This window comes from Cetorhinus maximus, chromosome 21, assembly GCF_964194155.1.
Source record: "Cetorhinus maximus chromosome 21, sCetMax3.hap1.1, whole genome shotgun sequence".
Lineage (NCBI taxonomy): Eukaryota > Metazoa > Chordata > Chondrichthyes > Lamniformes > Cetorhinidae > Cetorhinus > Cetorhinus maximus.
Genome location: NC_135899.1, coordinates 88,587,450 through 88,610,360, shown reverse-complemented (window position 1 = coordinate 88,610,360; position 22,911 = coordinate 88,587,450). Strand labels below are relative to the sequence as shown.

The window sequence follows — 22,911 nt, the reverse complement described above, 5'->3', positions numbered from 1 at the left end:
TAAACACATATATAAATAAATATTTTAATAGTTTTTTAATAAAAGTATTTTGCTTGGAATAAAGCTGTGTTTTTAGTGATAAAACTTTTTGTGCATATATTTTCATTGAAGAATCGAAGTGTGATCTATTCACACAAAAAAAAATGCCATTGGATTTCGCAAGTAAATGAAAGTAACAATTCTTGGAACATATTTGTCCGATCACAAGTTCACATCCTAGTTTAAACTACATCGAAATGAAACAACCATTTCTCCCCCTTTTTTTGGCCAATAAGCACAAACCTCCCGAAGAGGTGACGAGAAGATGTGGGTACAAAGTCTCAGCATTTTCTCGATTCCCTCACTCACTCGCGCTTTGATCTGGCAGGAGTCTAACCTCGATAGATCTTTGGTTAAAGAAGGTGAACCGGAGGTGAGAATTATTTGGCATGTTTTAGTGCAAATATCCACATTTCGACGTTTATGATCTCTAAACCTTTTCAGTTCAATGACTTGCTTTCGGTCCTTCAGTTTTAGGATGAAGTTTGCGATATTAGCTGCGGCTGTGGCATTGGCCAGTGCTGTCAGCCCCTCTGTTGAAGATTTGGAGTGGCTTGCGTGGAAAAAGAAGTTTGGTAAGTTATTTTTGCTGACTCTGTTTAGCTGGTAAAATAAGTGCTGTGAAAAATCGCTGCAGCTGAACGCAAGTGTCTACTGAGCCGGAGTTCCACTTCAGCTGGGAAGACCATTTCAAACTATAGAGCTTTGTTTTTTTTAAAAGTCGAACTGCTTTTACGTAATTGCAAAATATTTTTGGTGTTTTCTAACTTGGCGATGGAACTTAAGGGCACTTTGGTGACAGAGGATGGTCTGACTGACTATGTCAGTCAGTCTGACATAGCATTCAGAGAGGCAAAATCGTGCATGGAGGGACATAAAGAGGACATTTCTACATGGATCACTCATATGTCAGGCAATGACTATCTTCAACAAGAGAGAGTCTAACCACCTATCCTTGACATTCAATGGCATGACCATCATCGAATGCTCCATCATCAACACCTCAGGAGTCACCCAGAACCAGCCACATCAGCACTATAGATATTCAAAAGCAGGTCGCGGAGCAGGTTCCTGGGGCTTTCACACCTAACCTGGCCCAAACCTTCCCATTTATTTAAGTTTAAATTTCATTTAGCGTGTGGGTTACAAAAATCAGTTTTACCGTGATGCGACCATTGATGGGAAAGTTATCAATATGCAGGGAGGTTGTCCCAGCGGACTGCCACACATCATTTCGGCTTGGTCTCCAAAGTGTTGCGCATCACGGTTTAAAAGATCCCTTGGATCGGGGAGTGGAGCCTTGTCCCAAACGTAGACAGAGTAATGACTTGCTGGGCAAAGGATAGTTTATAAGGTATAGTGTAAGCTGGGCTGCTTAGTTTATAGCAACCTCTCTCAGACTGGCGCTCCAGTATAACTGCAGCCCAATTTATGCAGTTTCTTTCTCCTACGTAGCAGCACACCTGAACAGATCTCGACTGTGAGATTTTGTAAAATGGGTGATCGCGAGTTGACAGCCCAAGTAGGAGATGTGTAAAAAGGCTGCTAACTTGCTATTTGCCTTTCTTAGACTAATATGCAAAGTCAAAGCCTACTCCAGCGGAATTCAATTAAAGAAAACATCTTGATTATCAAAATCAAAATAAGACTGCAAATTTCCCCTTTCTCAGGAATCACAAGATTTTAGTCGCAGAAATCAGTCAAAATGAAAGTGAAACATTCCCTATCCACAATTAACCTCTATGGCAATGGAAGTAAATATGACACAAGTGTGGCGTCTTATTCTTTCAGATGTTAATTTTTTTTAGGGAGAGATCAGAAATTTCAAATATTAAATTTTACTTACTTTCTTAATTTTCTTGCCTGCCTTTCTTTGCTCTCTTTTTAAATCTAAATCTCCTTCTTCTCTCTTTATTTCTCTTCCTGTAACCGATTGAATTCATCCTCCTTCTAAGTCCTTCTGCTGGATATTTCCCAATTCTTAAATTTCATTGGTGAAGAAGATGCCCTGTTGGCGGCTGCCCTGTTCACTCAGGTTCCAGATACCCGGTTCCCTCACTGCACCGATATCACCTCCAGAAACTTTGTGGGCAAGAAGGTACAGTACTGAAGGGTGCAGTGGCAAATCGTATGGCAGATGCTACTGGATGCCCCATTATGGCAAAATCTGGCCCATTAAGTAATTTCCTTCAGATTTTTCTGTTAATAAGTATTTTCAATTAATAAAAAAGTAACCTTTTATGGTGTGATGAAACTTGTTAATCTATTTTATGTCAGAGATATTTGCTGTGTAATCTGTTTCACATTATTACACTTTTCATTTCATGTCCGCATGTGTTTAGATTTTGTCTACATTGAATTTTAATGCATTAAATTTGATGCATTAGAGAAAACTTAATTGATCATGGATCATAATTGGATCATTCTTCTAAATCAATTCGAAGTAACTCACTTAAGTAAACTTCACTCAGGAATGGAGAATATGAAGTGACTGCACTAATGTTGTTCCTTTAATTCAAGGTAAATCATACTTTTCTCCTGATGAGGTAGCCTATCGTAAGGAGATCTGGCTGGCTAACTGGAAGATGGTTATAAAGCACAATATGCTGGCAGACCAGGGGTTATATGCCTATAGACTGGGGATGAACAGTTTTGCTGACCTGGTAATTCTAGTGTTTACTAGTTTCTTTAGAGGCGCATTTACAAAATGGAGCTTAAGTATTGGTGCAATGTGATTTCTGTTTTGAAATCACAATACAGTTGCATTGCAGACTTGGAGTTGGGGCTTGACTTGGCTCCAGAGAGAAGGGTAGGTGGAATGGTCTCACAGTTTGACACCACATGCAGTGTGATTCCAGTGCACAATCAAAACAGATTGAAGCTCCTTGAGGTTGTTAAACTTACCTATTTGTCTTCTCCAAGCATTTAAAATGTAATTGGGGTGGGGGGGTTGGGAGAGGAACTCTGCACCATATCAGCTCTCAGCTTAACAGGCAGAATTCAAGTTCCAACTTGGTAATATGCATAGGATGTTATCTGGCTAGAACTGGTGGTTACAACATTGCAACAGCATTGGTGGTGGTGTGTTGCAATTCGCACAGGGAGCCTGCCATCTGGGTGTCGTGGAAGGATTTACGGGTTTATACTCAACCTGTTTGGTCACATTATGAACCCACCTTCCTTGGCCATCAAGTCCAGGGTGGGATTCAAACCCAGAGCTTCTGGGTCAGAGGCAGGGGTGCTACCCACTGCAATCACAAAGCAATCAAATGCAGCATACAAGATTCTAATTAGCCAGTCAAAGAACAATTGCATGCATTTACAATGAATTTTAGAAACAGCTTTTGAAAGTAAATCTAATATGGTGTCATTCAATAAGAATAGCATTTTCATGTACCCCTCATGGGAATGGCCACAAGACAATTGTCTTTGTCACTCACTCATGTTAGGTAATCTGACAATTCTTACTAGTGAAGCTATTACCTCATGCCCTGACCTATAAACACTAAAAGAGTTCATGTGTTAACAATTTTAATAACTATTTTGCAGAAAAATGAAGAATATAAAAAAATGGTTCTCGGCAACTGCTTGAGAAACGTCACTGCTGCAAAGTTTACACCATTCACTTCTCTGTCCTTCAAGAACACTAGTCTTCCAGCTACAGTGGACTGGAGGGATAAAGGTTATGTAACTCCTGTGAAAGACCAAGAGGAATGTGGCTCCTGCTGGGCATTCAGTGCAGTAAGTCTGATATATAAGTTTGTACAGCTTTATTTAAAGATAAAAACTGTGCTCGGTCAAAATAAAGCGCTACATTCTGGTACATTGAACAATAGGAAGGCAAATCTCTGGCTTAACAGAAATATGTAATTTTATGACCAAACTCTTGAGGTAGTTACATCAATGTTGAGCATGTTTACATAAAATTTCCTTCCATATTTTGGTATTGTAAAGCATTAGCTCTGCCGTTCAGCATATTGAGATGCTTTCAGCACACAAGAACACACAAGAATTAGAAGCAGGAGTGCGACATTTGGCCACTGAAGCCTGCTTTGCCATTCAATGTGATATGACTGATCTGGTTGTGGCCTCAACTCCACTTTCCTGGCTGCCTTCCATAACCTGTTGCTGATCAAAAATCTATCTAACTCAGCCTTGAGCATATTCAATGACCCAGCCTATAGTTTATTGTTTCCTGTCTCCCTTCTTTCTTGAATAGAGGTGTTACATTAGTGATTTTTCAATCTGCTGTGAACATTTCCAGAATCTAGGGAATTTTGCAAAATGACAACCAATGCATCTACTATCCCTGCAGCCATTTTTATTTTTTTAGTTATTCTTTTGCTGATTTCTAAATTTTGTCCAATCTTCTGACCTACCACTAATCTTCACAGTATTGTACATTTTTCTTTCAATTTAATACTATCTTTAACTTTCCTAGTTACCTACAGATGGTACACCCTTCTCCCAGACTCTTTCTTTCTCAATGGAACATATCTTTGCTGAGAGTTATGGAATATTTCCTTAAATGTCTGCCACTGTTTCTCTACTGTTCTACCATTTAACCTATTTTCCCAATTCACTTCTGTCAACTCTGTCCTCATACCCTTTGTAATGGCCTTTATTTAAGTTTGAGACACTGGCCTTAGACCCACACTTCCTACCCCCCTTTTGTTCAAACTGAATGCAAAATTCAATAATGTTATGATTACTACTACCTAGATGCTCCTTTACCATAAGCTCATTAATAAATCCTGCCTCTTTGCAAACCACCAGGTATTAAAAAAGACTACTCTTTGGTTGGCTCTAGAACGTGCTACTCTAAGGAATTATCCTGAAAACACCTATGAACTCATCTTCCAGCTGCCTTTGCTGATCTGGTTCATCCAATCTATGTGTAGATTAAAATTATCCATGATCGTTGCCACATTGACCTACCACTAATCTTCACAGTATTGTACACTTTTTTCCTTTTAATTTGATACAATCTTTAACTTCCTTCATTACCTACGGATGGTGTATCCTTCTCCCAGAGTCCTTCTTTCTCAATGGAACATATCTTTGTTGAACGTTATGGAGTATAGTGAGCAGAAGAATGACTAAAAAAGGAGGGAGAAATTAGAGTATGAGAGTAAGCTAGCTTGACATATATAAACAGTAAGAATTTCTGTTAAGTATTTGAAAAGGAAAAGAGTAACTAAAGTGAGTGTGGGTCCCTTACATGCTGAGGCTGGAGATTTATTAATGGGAAACAAGGAACTGGCAGGAGTGTTGGACAGATATTTTGTGTCTGTCTTCACGGTGGAAGACAAAAAAAGCAAGAGGTAAAATCAAAAGGTAAAAGGGAGGGAGGAACTTAAAACAATCGCAATCACTAGGAAAAAGGTACTGGGAAAATTATTAGAACTGAGGGTTGACAAGTCCCCTGGGCCTGATGGTTTTCATCCTAGGGTCTTAAAAGAAGTAGCTGCAGAGATAGCAGATGCATTGGTTGTGATTTTGCAAAATTCCCTAGATCCTGGAAATGTTACAAGCAGATTGAAAAATCACTAATGTAACACCTCTATTTCACACATACTCCCGTTTTTTTCTTCCCGTGTACCCTGTCCTACAGAGTAGTTACTGTTAGGAGGCCTATAAGCTACTCCCACAAAAAACTTCTTACCTTTGCTATATCTTATCTTTACCCAAGCTGATTCTACATCTTGATCTTTAGAACTAAGGTAATCTCTTACTATTGTACTAATGTCATCCTTAATTAACAGAGCTACCCCGCCATTTTTTCCCAGCTTCCTGTCTTTCCAAAATGTCAAATACACATGAGGATTAAGGTACCTGGTCACCTTGCAGACATGCCTCTGTGGCGGCTGTCGGGTGATACACATTTATATTTGAGCTGACAATTCATCCATCATGAACAAGTGTCTATCAGTAGTTTTGTACAAATCAGCCTGTAGCCACGTTTAACAGAGATACCTAAGTTCCAGGCACTTCTATAGTTTTGATTCCTCTCCTGAGGAAAGAGCTGATGGTTCAGTAATTTATGATACTTGGATTGAATGTTTTTGGTGTTTTGATTTATATTTCGCCCTGTATGTGATTGTGTGGCTATTTTCTTACAGACAGGGTCTTTGGAAGGACAGCACTTTCGGAAGACTGGTAACTTAGTTTCTCTGAGTGAGCAACAGCTTGTTGACTGCTCTGGCAATTATGGAAATCATGGCTGTAATGGAGGATTAATGGATTATGCATTTGAGTATATAATGGCTAATGGAGGAGTTGATACTGAAGAATCGTATCCATACACGGCAGAGGTTAGCCAAGATAACCTTGATAAAGTATTCCATGTTCAGTCAGTACTTCAATGCAAAAATAGGCACAACCTCTCATATACATATAACAGAAAAACTCAAACGCGAGCTTGCCAGATATTAATGCAAAAGCACATGTATGATGTGACCTTATAGGTGTTGTCCGTTTCCGTGACCACACAAACACTAAGTGGAATAACTAGCACAGCGACACTGAAAAGTCAGCTTTCTTTATTCGAATGAAGTGCAATTAATGACTTGAAATACATATTGATCCTCTAACTTAAGTGGATTTCTATTGGACTTTTACATCAGCATATTGGAATTATAAGATTTACAATGAGCCAATTACTTATCATAGCCCAACATATTTATTTTTCTTTGCGAGTAGGGTAAAAAAAAAGGTGTGCTTTTTTTTGTGAATTGTAGGTTTGCTTCATGGTCTGTTCTATTCCAGCTGATCTTAGTCACAGGAATGTAGGAATTGCTTGATGCAAAAAGACTAAGGTCCTTCTACCATCCTGGTAGTTGCTTATACAATGCTAATGAACATGTTGACTAATCACAGCCATTAATTTCCCCCATGGTAGTGATAAGATTATAATGGTTGACCTTAGCATCCCTACACTCTAAAAGGGTTTTCATTGTGCTAAACTGCTGACTATGGCTGAATTAATGTTATGCTATATCTTGCCATTCAAACAGTTCATCATTTTCCTTGGATTTTTTTCCCTCTCACGTGCAGTTTTATTACTGAAGCAGGGAATCTCTGGGTTCAAGTCACATTCCAGGACTTATTGGGCATGGAAGGAGCATTCATGGCAGGATGCAGAAGTATAAAGGGCTAACAGATGGGATATGCTAACATGAGACGTGGATGATGATAATCCACTGACAGCAATCAGTCATGTGTTAGACTCTTGAGAGAGAGGCTGGAAGCATGCCTAGGAGCTACGTGCCTACTCTGTAACCTGTTTAGATGTAGTACCAATAAACAAGTGGTAAGCAGATACCAGAGTACGTCTACAGTGTGCCTACTAACCAAGTCCCACACCTATAGTCCAAGACAGAAGAACATACCTTACAACAGATTCAACAGGTTGATAATTAGCCTGTTTATCCCTGCAATACTTCCCCACTATTTGCCAAAGGGAGAAAATGTTTGTTTGGAGATACCAGACAAACCATCATTATGCTTTTTCCTTTGTAAATTTTCTTTTTTTCTTACCCTGAAAGTTATTTTAATTTGTTCTCAGGATGCAGGTGACGCTGGAAACACTATTTGTTGGCCAGCTCAGTTGTATTGGGAAGGGTAGGCCTTCTCTTAAACTTGTTGGGCCGAATGGCCTAATTCTGTCCTGTAAAATTTCATACGGCCGCTGCAGTCCTCATGGAGCTAGTGCTCCCACAATAGTGATAGGCAGGCTGTAAGTACAATAAATACAAAGTATATTTAATCAGAAATATAGGTGTACAGGTAAATGTCTTTTCTTTCATTACGTTAGCTACTGCCATAAAGAAGATATTAGATATTGGAATTTGAATATTTGCCAATTATACCAAATTTGGAGGTGTGGCACAAAGTGAAGATGATACTAACTGACTGCAACAGGGTATAGGTAGGCTAGCAGAATGGGCAAGCAAGTGGCAGATAGAACTTAATAGAAAGAAATGTGAGGCGATGCATTTTGATAAAAAGGATAGGGAGAGGCAATGTAGTCTAAATGACATAGTATTAAAGAGTGTAAAGGGACAGAGAGAGCTGGAAGCTCATGTGCATAGACCTTTGAAGGTGGCAGAGCATATTAAGAAAGCTATTAGCAAAGTATATGGGATCTTGGGCTTCATAAATGGAGGCATTGAGTACAAAAACAGGGGAGCTATGCTGAACCTGGCCACAACTAGACAACTATGTCTAGTTCCATTCACCGCACTTTAGGAAGGATGTGAGGGTCCTTGAAAAGTTGCAGAGATTTACCAGAATGGATCTAGGGATGAGAAATTTTAGCTACAAGATTAGGTTGGAGAAGTTGGCTTTGTTCCTCTTGAAGCAAAGGAAATTGAGCGGTGATTTAATGGAGGTGTAGAAGATTATGGTAGATTTCGAAAAGGTAGACAAAGAAAAGCTGTTCCCATTAGCTGATGGTACAATAATTGGAGGACACACATTTATGAATCTGGGCAAGAGATGTGGGTGGGCTGTTTGGAAGAACTTTTTTTATGCAGCAGGTAACGATTAGGGTGGCGGAAGTGGAGACAGTGAATGATTTCAAAAGAAAATTACATGGGCACTTGAGGAAGATAAAGCTGCAGGATTGCAGGGATAGTATGGAGAAATAGGACTGACTGGCTTGCTCTAGAGAGAGCCAGCCTGAATTCAATGGGCCTAATGGCCTCTTTCTATTCCATTAATTCTGTGTGACTCAGCCCTAAGAAAACAGAAATGGCATAATTGCAAGTGATGTGTGTTTAAAGGGGCACATCAAGTCTAAATAGCTAACTTATTCCCAGCAGCGCACCTAATTCAGAAATTCAATGCCAAAGAAAATAATTTGAATAATTGGAGAATGGTGCTTCTCGCAGGCAGTGGCTAAGAATACGGCTATTAATAAGCATGTGTTTTACTTCTTCTGAGGAGTCGGCCAGCAGATTACATTCTAAAAGCTCTTTTATATATAAAATTGCTACTAAATTTGATCTCTCAGCTAAGTGTAGTCACCAGTTGATTCTACTCTAGAATCCAAACCTGCATCTAATTAATAGACATATTAACACACATCTTCCTACTTTAACCAATGCCTTTCTGCGTTTGATCATAGCATAATGCCGGCTGCACCAAATCCATACTGGGCTCTGTTTCCAAAGCACCAGAAATGACCAATATGTCAAGTACTATGTAAAAATGCGTAATGTCAACACTTTTTATTTACAACCCCAGTGGAAGTAACCGAAACAGTATAAATGTGCCGACAATATTATTCAACATGTAAAATTCATTTCTGTTATGTTGCAAAACACAAACTGTGCCAGTCATCAACAAGTTCTGTTATTTTTGTTCTGTTTGCTCAGGATGGACCCTGCAGATTCAATCCAGAAGCTGTTGGTTCTACTTGTAATGGATATGTTGACCTTCCTAAAGGAAGTGAAGGTTATTTACAGGTGACAGTGGCAAAGAATGGGCCAATCTCTGTTGGCATTGATGCAAGTCATCCATCATTCCAGCTATATTCCTCAGGTAGATATCTAGATGGAACACATCATGTTTTAACATTCCCTTACCCATTTGTAGGGTTCCGTTTTATGATTTAACACCCATGGCACAGAGCCTAGCTCCATAGGATATATATTAGGAATTTGGATGCAGACAGTGATCAATGCATTGTTTTTTGGTTTATATGAAATATACAGCAAAAATTCTCAACAGTCACTCCTATTGTGCAAAACTGCGTCCCAAATCAATGGAGGGGATATTCTTGCCCTATATCAAGGAACATAGTAATTGCTACATGATAAAAGATCATGGTTTATAAACAGTCATTTGGTAGTACAGATCTTGAATATTGCTGAAAAGAGAGACATGTTGCTGAAGCTTTTCACCTTGTACTCACCAGGACAAATGCAAGAATGCCAAATTTCAAATGATCACAACAATTTATACTACAGAAGAAAAGGGTGCTGATTGGTTGACAAGTAGACTCTGATTGGCCTAGGGGTTGCCGGGTTATTCAAAAAAGGCACAAGGCTTGAACATATTCCTTTTGTTTGCAGAGAACAGGTCTCTGCGCATGAATGCATGTTGCTTCTAGCAAGTGTAAATAAGCCATTTGTGATTGTTTGAAATTTGGCATTATTGCATTTTGCCTGATGAATACAAGATGCAAAGCTTTGGCAACATGTTTCTCTTTTCAGCAGTAGCAATGGTTTATCTAGTTTGCCATTATCCTGGTAATAATCTCATTCAACTCTGCTAAAGATGTTGTTGACTAATCATAGCAATCATCCCTATCAATTAGTGTACCACAGACTCAGGCATGGCATGTGAAACACCTCCAGTAGTGGGGAGCTAAGTGAACCATAGGCCCAAAGTCATCAGTTGCAACCATATATTGAACCTACATATTACTCATATATTGTCTCCCAATATATCATTTTCTGAAAGAAATTTTATCTGCATTTGAATGAATCAATACCATCTGCTTCCACCATCACCCAAGGCAACTTGTTTCATAGAATAACCACTCGCTCTGTGAAATAATGGCCCAGACTGCAGGAGCAGTGTGGATAAGCCCTGAAGAGTCCAGCACTCCTGCGTAAAGGGAAAGGGCATTGTAGTGTTTCATATGGCCTCCACATCCTTGGTCACCATTTCAGGCCTTGGACACTGCTGAGGCTTATTGGTCAGTCAGTCCTTTGATTTTTTTTTTTAGCTCTGCCCCCTTTTTTTGCTCCATGGCCACTTCTTTTGGGTATTTTGTGTTTGCTCCCTATGCAGAGGCAGTCTCACTGAGAGTGGGGTAGGAAATGGAGGTTAGGTGGTGAGACAATGATCACTGTCCAGATACTTCCATCTGGGCTGCTTCTTGAGAACCAGGATCTTACCAGCTGCCTGCCATGCACACCAGATGAACCTTGAGCCATTTTCCTGAGACCAGGTTCTGGAAGTGGCTGGGGGCAAGACACCGTGGGACCAAAAACAACGATAACTAACCTTATCCATATTTTGCACAGATCAAATTATTGATCACATTTAATAATCCATAAGATCACATTTGACAACGTGAAATATTTGTTGAATAATATGAGTTCCTTACCTCAGATTTTCAGACACTTGAAGCAGGGAATTTGTAAGTTTACAAATCCTTTGTGATTTCTAAACTCTACTACTGGGAAAATATTGGTATGTCTGGTCCATTTAAATGCAGGAGTCTATGATGAACCATTGTGTAGCAGCATCGTGCTTGATCATGGTGTCTTGGTTGTTGGATATGGAACATTACATGGAAATGACTACTGGCTGGTTAAGAACAGGTAAGAACGTAAACCTATACCTTGCAAATATTATATACATTCCATAAATTTACTCAACCCTGTTGATGTCAGGACGTGCACTGTCATTCTCTTATTTTTCATTTAATGCTGGCATTTGACAACTATCGTATTTCATTACAAAATAAGAGACCGTTTGTTTTGTTCATTTATGTTGGCAGAATGAAGTAGATAACTAACAATTAATGGGATTAATCATCAAGATGCCAATTTCCACCCTAATTACAATAAGGTAATAACAAGAAATCAGCTGTCTAACCACTGAATTTAATGTGCACAGTGGGGAAATAAGAGTAAGACTTGCCCTCCTGAATGTACTCACCCATAAAGATCTGTTTGGCCACAAACAGACAGTTGGAAATAGTTTCAAATAATAAATTCTAAAGGCGGAGTTTTCCGTGCCCATTGGTATCGGCTGTCATGGCAGGTGTGAGCGGACAATATGATGAGAAGTACAAAAAATGATTTCACTCCGTTGTGAAACCAATTTGCGATAGTCCGCTCCGCCCATCAGTGGCAGGCTGCCTTTCCTACTACCGCACATCAGGAACGTCAGTATCATACATCTGCATATCATTATGAGCCCTGCTCGCCGGAATCATCCCCCCCACATCAAATTTACGTCCAAGTTGGCGGGAAAACACGCCAGTGCGCAACACGTCTTGACAAGTGCTACAGGCAGAAGTCGGGACTTACCGCCAGGGCCTTGCTCACATCGCGGACACCTGAGGAGCGGAAGATGCTGGCACCCTACAGCAATGGGACCCTGGAGGAACACGTACATTGCATGCTGGGTGGGTTCTGATGTACATGGCTCCACCACGAAGCAGCTCACGGAAGGTGGAAGGTCACCATCGAAGGTCTGCTTTGGGACATCAGTGTCTCGGCCATGGTCTGCTACAGATGATCATTGAGGGGGTGGAGAGGAAGATCCAGCTGTGAGTGGGAGAGGAAGGTGTAGGGGGGGAGATGGGAGAGGAAGGTCTAGGTTTGATTGGGGAAAGAAGGCGTATTGAAGGGGCGAGGTAAGGTTGGGAGGGGGCGGCGAAGGTGTCGGGGGAGTAAGGTTGGAAGGGGGGTAGGGAGTATGGGGAGGAGGGTATTACAGATGAGAATCCAGCAACTGGAGAGGTAGATGTAATGGAAGGAGTTCGGAGGGGGAAGACATTCAGAGTGGGGAAGGACTTCAGGGGGAGGAAGGAGTTTGTCGCGGGAGAAGGAGAGAAGGGGGAGGAAGGAGTTTGCAGGGCAGGGGAAGGAGTTCGTGGAGCAAAGGAGTACAGTGGGAGGAAAGGGTCCTGGGGGAGGAGAGAGTAAGGGGGGGAATGTCCAGGTGAACGTGCGAGGGAGGGGACTGTGGCGTCAATGACTACCTCCTCGGGAGCAAAATGAGGGTGGGCATGGTAGGAAAGAATGGTGAGAATGAGCGAGGGCAGAGTGAGCTGGTAGAGTGGGAGAATGAGAATGCGACGGTAGTGATAGAAGGGATGGTGAGGCTGGTTGGTGGGGACTCAGAGGCAGACACGGACCTGGAGGGGGTGGGGGGGGGGTGGTGGGAAGGAGGTGGTCAGGGAGATTAATGTGGATGGAGCTCGGATTCTCAGGAAGGTTAGGAACGTGCACATTCATTTGCATATCCTGGAAAGAAAACGGTTCTGGTGGTAGATGACGGTAGAGAAGTCGAAGGTGATGTCAGGGGGTTCAACAGTGATGGTGGAAAGGATATGGGTGTCTGGGGGAAGGGAAAGGAAGGGGGAGCTGATGACATACTTCACTACTACCATCTTGCAAAACTGAAAGTGAAACAAGCCTCGTGTTGGGCTGGAACGGGTGCAGCATGGGAGTGTGACCAGTGGGTGGGCTGAGATGCAGATCAGCTCAGATGGACAACTGGAAGAGAACCCCAGCAGGCAGCATTGGAAATGCTCAGGACATTGAGATGAATGAGATGGAGGAAGGGTCCATGTGCAAGGGAGAATGTTTGCACGAGGCTCCGAAAGGCCCTGCCACACACACACGCATCTCCCTCCAGAGTCACTTGTGGACTGCCTGTGTCCAGCTGAACTGGTAGTATAGGGTGGGGGGGGGTTGCAGGTGGAGGACTTGTGAAGCTGAAAGACACCATTACATATTATTCAGGGGAAGTGAATATATTTTCAGATTATGTAGTGACAAAATGTGTTCACCTGTGCAACCACTTGTGATCAGATATTCTTTAATTTTCTAGGCCTACCACTTCTAGGTGCTGCCCTGACATCCGCAGCAGGGGTGGAGACAGCCTGTGCAATGGTTGACCCTGTTGCCGCTGATGACTTCAGCGTGGGTCCTCTGGAAAGACAAGTCCTTGGGGTCCCGGCTTCCTGTCCTCCTGTGGGCCAATTGCTCCCTCTGTGGTGAAAGACGGTGAGGTTGAGAGGGTCACAGGCAAAGAGGACTTGGAGGGAGAGGACAGCCTCGGAGATTCCTGAGTGGATGGCCCGGGGGGTCTCCAGAGTCTCCACCTCCCTTCGGGTGTCCAGGGGCCCTGGCCCTGAGGGGAAGGAGCACTCAGAGGAACATCAAGGTGCCCCGTTTCCCTCTTGTGTTGCCATTGTAGAAACTCACCCATGGCTAACGCGATGAAGTGCAGTTCTGCGCGCATCTCCATGTTCTGCTGGACCAGGGTCCCCATGGCGTCTGCCATCCATCCTATGGAGACCTCCATATGCGCACATGTGGGCACCACTTCATCAGAGAGCAGGCGGACGCACTCCTCCAACTTGCATGCTACTCTGTTGAGGGCTTCCATCAGCTCTGTGTGATGTTCCCCTGCCTTCTGCTGACTCCCCACGATGAGTTGGAAGCCCAAATCCAGAGGCTCGTCACCGGATTTGGACCTCACAGATGTCTCTTCCCCAACAGTCCTCCGAGTGCTGGGGTGCTCAGCTGAACCTGCCTCCTCCTGCTGCGGACATGTGTCTGTGAGGTGACTACCAGACTGTGAACCTGAACCTGCTCTAAATCCAGGTCCCACCGAGGTGTGTGTCTCTGCACTGGTGCAGGGTATGGGTAAGCGCTGTGACGGGTCTTCCAGGCTGCTTATTTCCACCTCTTCAGTGGAGGAGGTGTCCTCTTGGCTGGAGATGAGGACCTGGATGGGGCTGAGGGACTGACTGCCTGAGCGTGTCGATCTCATGGCAGAGCTCCCTGTGAACCAAAATAGAGATAATTAGTGCATGGCAGCAGAGTCAAAAGCAGGGGAGAGAGCACTCACAGTTGTGTTGAGAGAGGGATGATGTGGTGCAGGATCCTCACGTGGATGTTCGCCGCTGACCTCACCGTCACCACAGACACGGTCCACGTCCTCACCAGTCAGTGCGATGGCACACTCCTCAAAGTGATTGAGGGGCCTAACATGGGCCACTCCACCCAAGGTCTCAAACCTCTCCCTACTGCTGTGAGCAGGCTTCTCCTGCATGAAAACAGATGGAGAGAGTGTGAGCAGGACACATGACACTGAGTGGAATGTTTGTGTGGCGAGTGGAGCCATGGACAGGATGAGGATGTGAGCTCCAGAGGATATGAGCTTGATGGAGATGTGAGGATGTGTGTGAGAGTTAGTGGTGTTGTCCCTTGAGGTGTGAGATCCCTGTGGATGTGCGATGGGTTTGTGAGTATGAGAGTTGAGAGTGATGTGAAGAGTGACTTACCCTGGCGGAACGAATGAGACCATTCGTTGTCTTGTGGCACAGGGCGGCTATCCTCTTTTGCAGGGTGTTGGCTGCCATGCTGGATTGATGACCTTGCCTAGAGCCGGGGTAGTGGACACTGCGATCTGCCTGTGTTCCATCCGGTAGGTGCTCGAGGGGGGGGGTGTCGCTAAATCTGGGGCAGCATGTTTCCGCCCTTTGGCAGCCATCAGTTTGCAGCAGCCTCCTGTCCCTTGAAGGGTGCTAGCTCCGTGTAGGGGCGGCCTTTAAATATGGCTCCCGGTGTTGAAGGCCTGAGGTGAGGGCAGGGTGGGCGAAGGAGAGGACAGCATGTTTCCCAGGAATGCATGATTAATGAGGCGGGATTTGGATGGTACGGCACGAAAAGCCGCCATTGTGGCTAACGGGTAAAATGTCCTTTTATCCTTCCACCACAGCACTTTGTGCAAATCTGGGACAATTTGGCCCTGAGAGTTCAACATCATTTTAGTTTTCTTTTCATTTCATTTCCAGGCTCAGCTACTGTATTATTTTCTACTTTGCTGCTGTACAGCACATTATCTGTCTTCTCTCTCTCACCCAGTGACATCTCTGTAGCAATCATGATGATCAAAGTTTATATCGAAAAGCTTTTCCCCATGTTCTAAGATATGATCAGATGCATCATTTTATCCATTTTATTGTTCCTGTATCTTGGAATGTTTATCCTGTAGGGATAAAAGAGTATATAAACCTCGATAAAAGCATGAAACAATTAATCTATCATAATATTTTGATCAAAGTTAACCTTTTTGTCCTGTTGCTACACCCTCCTTGGCTGGCACTGTTCCATTGCAAGCTCTGACTTGAGAACTGAAGACCTTCAGATCTTCAGGGCTACATGGCTGTGGTAGAAGAGGGAACTCTAGGAGATGTTTCATCATTTGGGATGCCTCTCCACACTCACAGATGACAGAATTTGTTTGGCTGTATCCTGACTTCTACAGAGAGTCTTTGCATTGGCACCATCAGTCCTGAGCTGATTGAGCCACAATCAAGCAGGCCATATTTCACTGGCCCCTGATAGGAGGGCTTCCTCTGGGTCATTAGACAACTTGTCTGTCGATGTCCTGACCAATCAGCAAGTTAGCAGCTATGTGGGCTGGACAGTACTTAAGAAGCTGCCCCTCAACTTGAGCCTCTTTGTTGCTGGCTTTACACCATGAACGTTCACATCATAGTCCCTGTCAGGCTTTATTTAGCCTGTGAATCTTCCTACATTGTTACATCCAACTATCTGCCGCCCAGATTTCTCAATCTGGTAATCTCATATCTAATGGACTGCAGTGGTTCAAGAAGGCGGCTCACCATCACATTCTCAAGGGCATTTAAGGATGGGTAATAACAATGCTGGCCCAGCCAGCGATGCCCATATCCTATGAAAGAACAAAAAGGATAAATTGGAGAGTGAAGATCAAAGTTAATAAACACAAGGAAATCGGCCACAAGGTCTAGAAGAGGAAAAAAAAAAGAATATTTAAAGAAAAAAAAAGTTTTTATAATGGTTGTAGCTTTGATGTGCTTTTCCCAGTCTCTCATGGACTTTGACAATACACTGCAATATCAGCCAATGAATGTTAACACAAGCTCATGCACTGAGATTGTGATGTTCATCCGTGACTCAGAATCTAGTGCAATGGAAGGTTTAACACACTCTGGTATGACATTCCTTTGCCTCCTATTTTAACGTAGGTATTTATATCATTAAAATTGTAGAATATTTCAGTTACACTATTAAATATTCATGTGCTAATATTGCACCGTGCAAGTTGAAGATCTTTTTTACTTAGAGCATAAGAACAGAAGAAATAGGAGCTAGAGTCGGCTATTCGGCTCGGATTTTAACATTTCGAAATACTCACATTTCATGGTGTTTTTTTTGCTAGCTGGGGTACAGACTGGGGTAATGAAGGATACATTTACATGTCAAGGAACAAGGATAATCAATGTGGAATTGCATCACTTGCCAGCTTCCCTTTGGTGTAAGTGTACTTATTTGTTTTGCCTTGTCCAACTTATTTCAAAATGAATTTTGTGGTGAGGTCACGCACCAAACAAAATGAGATATTTCGGCAATGTGTCATGGTGGGAGGTGTGGGGTGGGTGCCTGGTAGAAATTTATATGTGTTTGCCTGTTCTTCAAGTGTAAGATGGGCATTATGATCAGTGGACAGCCCATAATAAATCCACACCTACTTTTGGGCCCCTGCAAAATTTGTCATGTCATCGCTGCCAAGGCCAGCATTTATTGCCCATCCCTAATATCCCTGAGGAGGTGGTGGTGAGCCAACTTCTTGAACCTTGTAGGTACATCCACATTGCTCTTGGTGGGGGGAGCTCCAAGATTTTGACGCAGCGACAGTGAGGGAACGATGATGTAGTTCCAAGTCAGGATGGTGTGTGGTTTGGAGGGGAACTTACAGTTGGTGTTTCCATGCATCTGCTGTCCTTGTCCTTCTAGGTGGTAGGGGTCGTGGGTTTGGAAGGTGATGTCGAAGGAGCCTTGGTGAGTTGCTGCAGTGCATCTTGTAGATGGTACACACACTGCTGCTACTGTACGTTGGTGGTGGAGGGAGTGAATGTTTAAGGTGGTGTATGAAATGTCAATCCAAACGGGTTGCTTTGTCCTGAAAATGTAACATATGCAAGGGGTTTAACCCCAGCCCCTGGAAAATTTGTTTCTAATGAGTGAAGCAGGTGCCAGTCTGTCCCAGCCAGAACAAATATATTAAATTAAAAGAAAATACTTCTGATTGAACCAGGAGGAGCAGGAGCTCCACACCTACCCCCTAACCTCTGCCACTGACTCCACATTGTCATCCCCACAGTGGGACGGGTGCTAACAAAGCAAGTGAATTGACATTTAACAACTGCAATGCACAAGCTGCCTATAGGAACATAGGAAATAGGAGCAGGAGTAGGCCACTCTGCCCCTTGAGCCTGCTGCACCATTTAAATAGATCATAACTGATCTTCCACCTCAACGCCATTTTCCCGCACTATCCCTATACCCCGTGATATCTTTAATGTGTAGAAAACTATCAATCTCTATCTGGAACATACTCAATAACTGATCCTCCACAGCCCTCTGGAATAGAGAATGCCAAAGATTCGCAACCCTCTGAGTGAAGAACTTCCTCCTCATCTCAGTCCTAAATGGCCTAACTCTTATTCTGAGTCTGTGTCCCCTGGTTGTAGACCCCACAGCCAGGGGAAACATCCTTCCTGCATCTACTATGTCAAGCCCTGTAAGAATTTTGTATGCTTCTTCTAAACTCTAAACAATACAAGCCCAGGCATCTCAGTTTCTCTTCAGAGGACAATACTATCATCCCAGGAATCAGCCTGGTAAACCTTCATTGCGCTCCCTCCATGCTGTATACCCTTCCTTAGGTAAGGAGACCAAAACTGTGCACAATACTCCAGGTGCAGTCTCACCAAGTCCCTATAAAATTGGAACAAGATATCTTTACTACTGTACTGCAGGAGTAGTGTCCTAGGCCCAACCATCTTCAGCAGCTTCATCATTGACCTTCCTTCCATCATAAGGTCAGAAGTGGGGATGTTCACTGATGATTGCACAATGTTCAGCACCATTCGTGACTTCACAGATACTGAAGCAGTCCATGTCCAAATGCAGCAAGACCTGGACAATAAAAGTGGCAAGTAATATTCATGCAACACAAGTGTCAGACAAAGACCATCTCCAACAAGAAAGAATCTAACCATCACCACCCCCCCCACCACCATGACATTCAATGGCATTACCAACACTGAATCCTCCACTATCAACATCCTGGGGGTGACCATTGACCAGAAGCTGAACTGGACTAGCCATATAAATACTGTGGTTACAAGAGCAGGTCAGAGGCTAGGAAACTTGCAGTGAGTAACTCACCTCCTGACTCCCCAAAGCCTGTCCACCATCTACAGGCACAAGTCAGAACTGTATAGGAATACTCTCATACTCCCCACTTGCCTGGATGTGTGCAGCTCCAACAACACTCAAGAAGCTTGACACCATCCAGGAGAAAGCTTGATTGGCATCCCATCCATAAACATTCACTCCCTCCACCACACAGCACAGCAGTGTGTACCATCTACAAGATGCACCGCAGGAACTCACCAAGCCTCCTTAGATAGCACCTTCCAAACCCATGACCTCTACCATCTAGAAGGACAAGGGCAGCAGACACATGGGAACACCACTACCTGCAAATTCCCCTCCAAGCCACTCACCATCCTGACTTGGAAATATATTGCCGTTCCTTCACTGTCATTGGGTCAAAACCCTGGAACTCCCTTCCTAACAGCACTGTGGATGTACCTACACCACATGGACTGCAGCGGTTCAAGAAGGCAGCTCACCACCACCTTCTCAAGGGCAATTATAGATGGGCAATAAATGCTGGCCTTGCCAGTGATACCCACATCCCCTGAATGAATAGTAAGAAACAATTTACTCAAATGTAGTTTTCAGAAGTCATATAGAAAGTATATTTTATTGACTGATATGGTTTCTGGCATATTCCTGTGCCCCTGAGCAGACACACATTTGTGGCCATGAATTTGTAACTTAATATTTGTGCATTATTACCGCAGTTAGAAAATAAATTTTCATTTAAGTTGGGCCTTTCATGAGCTTAGGACGTCCTTGCACCTTTACAGCAAATTAAGCACTTTTCATTTGTAGACACCTCTGTAATTTAGGAAATGTGGCAGCCAAGTTGTGCACAGCAAGCTCCCACAAACACTCTAACCTGTCTCTTTCTGAACTTGCCGCACTCTGTTCTCTGAGATCCAACCCTGACTTTGTCATCAAACCTGCCAACAAGGGTGGTGCTGTTTTTGTCTAGCGCACTGACCTCTACCTCGCAGAGGCTGAGCGTCAACTTGCAGACACTTCCTCCTACCTCTCCCTGGACCATGACCCCATCAATGAACATCAAGCCATTGTTTCCAGGACTGTCACTGACCTCATCTCCTCTGGAGATCTTCCCTCCACAGCTTCCAACCTCGTAGTCTCCCAACCTTGGACGGCCCGCTTCTACCTCCTACCCAAAATCCACAAACAGGACTGTCCCGGCAGACTGACCGTGTCAGCCTGTTCCTGCCCCATGGAACTCATTTCTTGCTATTTTGCCTCCATTCTATCTCCCCTTGTCCAGTCTCTTCCCACCTACATCCGTGATTCCTCTGATGCCTTACATCATATCAACAATTTCCAGTTCCCTGGCCCCAACCACCTCCTCTTCACCATGGACGTCCAATCCCTCTACACCTCCATCCCCCACCAGGATGGTCTGAGGGCTCTCAGCTTCTTCCTATTCTTCCCATTTCCGCCAACTCCAGCATGATGCCACCACCAAACACATCTTCCCTTCATCTCCCCTGTCGGCCTTCCGTAGGGATCGTTTCCTCCGGAACACCCTGGTCCCCTCCTCCATCACCCCCTACACCTCAACCCCCTCCCACGGCACCTTCCCATGCAACCGCAGAAGGTGCAACACCTGCCCCTTTACTTCTCCCCTCCTCACCGTCCAAGGGCCCAAACACTCCTTTCAAGTGAAGCAACTCTTCACTTGCACTTCCCTCAATTTAGTCTACTGCATTCGCTGCTCCCAATGCGGTTTGCTCTACATTGGAGAGACCAAACACAGACTGGGTGACCGCTTTGTGGAGCACCTTTGGCCTGTCCGCAAGCAAGACCCAGATCTCCCTGTCGCTTGCCATTTCAACACACCATCCTGCTCTCATGCCCACATGTCCGTCCTTGGCCTGCTGTAATGTTCCAGTGAAGCTCAACGCAAACTGGAGGAACAGCACCTCATCTTCCGACTAGGCACTTTACAGCCTTCCGGACTGAATATTGAGTTCAACAATTTCAGATCATGAACTCTCTCCTCCATCCCCACCCCCTTTCCGATCTCCCTTTTGTCTTATAATTTATAATTTTAAAAAATATATATTTTTTTCTTTTCCCACCTATTTCTATTATTTTAAAATTTATTTCCATCCATTGTTTTATCTCCACCTTTTAGCCTATTTCGATCCCTTCCCCCTACCCCACCCCCACTGGGGGTATCTGTACCTTGCTTGTCCTGCTTTCTAGCCTTAATCTCACCATTAGCACATTCCTTAGCTAATATCACCACCGTCAACACCCCTTTGTCCTTTTGTCTATGACATCTTTGGCAATCTCTTTGCCTCCACCTATCACTGGCCATCTATCCAGCTCTACCTGTCCCACCCCCTCAAACAGCTTATATTTCACCTCATTTCTATTTTTCTTTAGTTCTGTTGAAGAGTCATACCGACTCGAAACATTAACTGTGTTCCTCTCTGCAGAGGCTGTCAGACCTGCTGAGTTTTTCCAGCTATTTTTGTTTTTGTTTCAAATTTCCAGCATCCGCAGTATTTTGTTTATATCCCACAAACAGCAATGTGATAATGACCAGATAATCTGTTTAATATTGACTGAGGGAGAAATATTGCTCAAGACACCAAGAGTAACTCTCTTGCTCTTGGAAAGAGTGTCACAATATCTTTTACCTCCACCTGCGAGGGCAGACACAGCCTCAGTTTAATGTCTCACCTGAAAAAATGGCACCTCCAGCAGTGCAGCACTCTCTCAGTACTGTAGTGGAGTAACAGCCTCGATTTTTGTGCTCAAGTCCTGGATTGGGACTTGAGCCACATTGGCATTGAATAGTAAGAGAGAGAAAGTTAGCTGTGCTAAATAAAGCAATAAGGAGCAAAACTAAAAACATAATGTAGCTCACCATGGATGGCTCTTTTTCAACTCTTACTTTCTAGTTGCTGTTTCTCTGCACCAACCTTAAACTTCTCTACTTTTATTCACAGATGATGAAACTCTCCATCTCTCCATTCCAAAACAAGTACCTCTGATGGGCACCAAAGAATATTAATATATAACATTAGGTCACATGTTGTAATTTTGAACTCCAATCACTTTTGATAAATAGTACAATGCATTACAGCCCATTCCTGGATAGATTTCTTGTTGCTAATTTAGTTTTTGACTGGTGATGGTACTGGCTTGTTTAACCATTATGATTTGTAACCACTAGTCCTGGCGTGTGGAACTATCACATTTTGCAAACTCATTTTATTGAACAAGTTTTGAATGTATATGCGTTTTCTGTGTTGCAATGTGTGTGCAAGATGCCATGTACATTTTGTAGCTCTGTCTGTCGTTGTGCTGTATGCAGTGCATTAAACTCTCCAAGATCTTCTGGAAAGTTTGTCTGTCCCACCATTAGTCTATATGGCAATAAACGTAATTTCTCACCTCAACATTTGGTGCTTCTTTTTCGTTCTGAACCATTTGCTTGTATACGCAGTGTGTCCTGCAGCCATCTTTTAAGGTTGCCAGATATTGAACGTAATAGCTTAAGAAATAAGAGCAGGAGGAGGTCATTTGGCCCCTTGGGCCTGCTCTGCTGTTCAGTATGATCATAGGGATGATCAGTTGTGGCCTTAATTCCACTTTCCTGCCTGTCCCCCACCATAACTCTTGACTCACTTGTCAAATCAAAAATCTGTCCAATTCAGCCTTGAATATATCCAATGACAGCCTGCACTGCTTGTAGGGGAAGAGAATTCCAAAGACTAGTGATCCTCTGAGAAAAGAAATTCCTCCAAATCTCCGTCTTAAATAGGAGATCCCTTATTTTGAATCTGTGCCCCCTAGCTCTAGATTTCCCCCACGAGGGCAAACATCCTTTCAGCAGCTACCCTGACAAGCCCCTCAGAAGCTTATGGGT

At 43.4% G+C, this 22,911-nt stretch overlaps 1 protein-coding gene across 2 annotated transcripts; it reads left to right on the top strand.

Moving 5' to 3' along the window:
• The first annotated feature begins 151 nt into the window (after positions 1-151).
• ctsl.1 (cathepsin L.1) lies at positions 152-22,441 on the top strand. 2 transcript variants are annotated; one of them, XM_078567403.1, is made up of 9 exons: positions 152-412; positions 511-614; positions 2,560-2,702; positions 3,589-3,780; positions 6,162-6,353; positions 9,420-9,585; positions 11,273-11,378; positions 17,011-17,106; positions 21,989-22,441. In XM_078567403.1, exons 2-9 carry the CDS (start codon positions 518-520, stop codon positions 21,990-21,992), a joined length of 996 nt encoding a protein of 331 aa, XP_078423529.1. In that variant the 5' UTR covers positions 152-412; positions 511-517; the 3' UTR covers positions 21,993-22,441. The 2 variants fall into 2 exon arrangements, with proteins under 2 accessions (XP_078423529.1, XP_078423528.1); XM_078567402.1 differs by lacking the exon at positions 152-412 and having other exon boundaries at positions 417-614.
• Positions 22,442-22,911: the final 470 nt, after the last annotated feature.

Excerpts from the sequence above, each read along its gene's own strand:
- ctsl.1 (XM_078567402.1), top strand. The coding sequence starts at position 488 with ATGACTTGCTTTCGGTCCTTCAGTTTTAGGATGAAGTTTGCGATATTA. Across the intron at positions 3,781-6,161 it reads CCTGCTGGGCATTCAGTGCA|ACAGGGTCTTTGGAAGGACA; the intron begins GTAAGTCTGATA and ends ATTTTCTTACAG. Across the intron at positions 6,354-9,419 it reads CGTATCCATACACGGCAGAG|GATGGACCCTGCAGATTCAA; the intron begins GTTAGCCAAGAT and ends CTGTTTGCTCAG.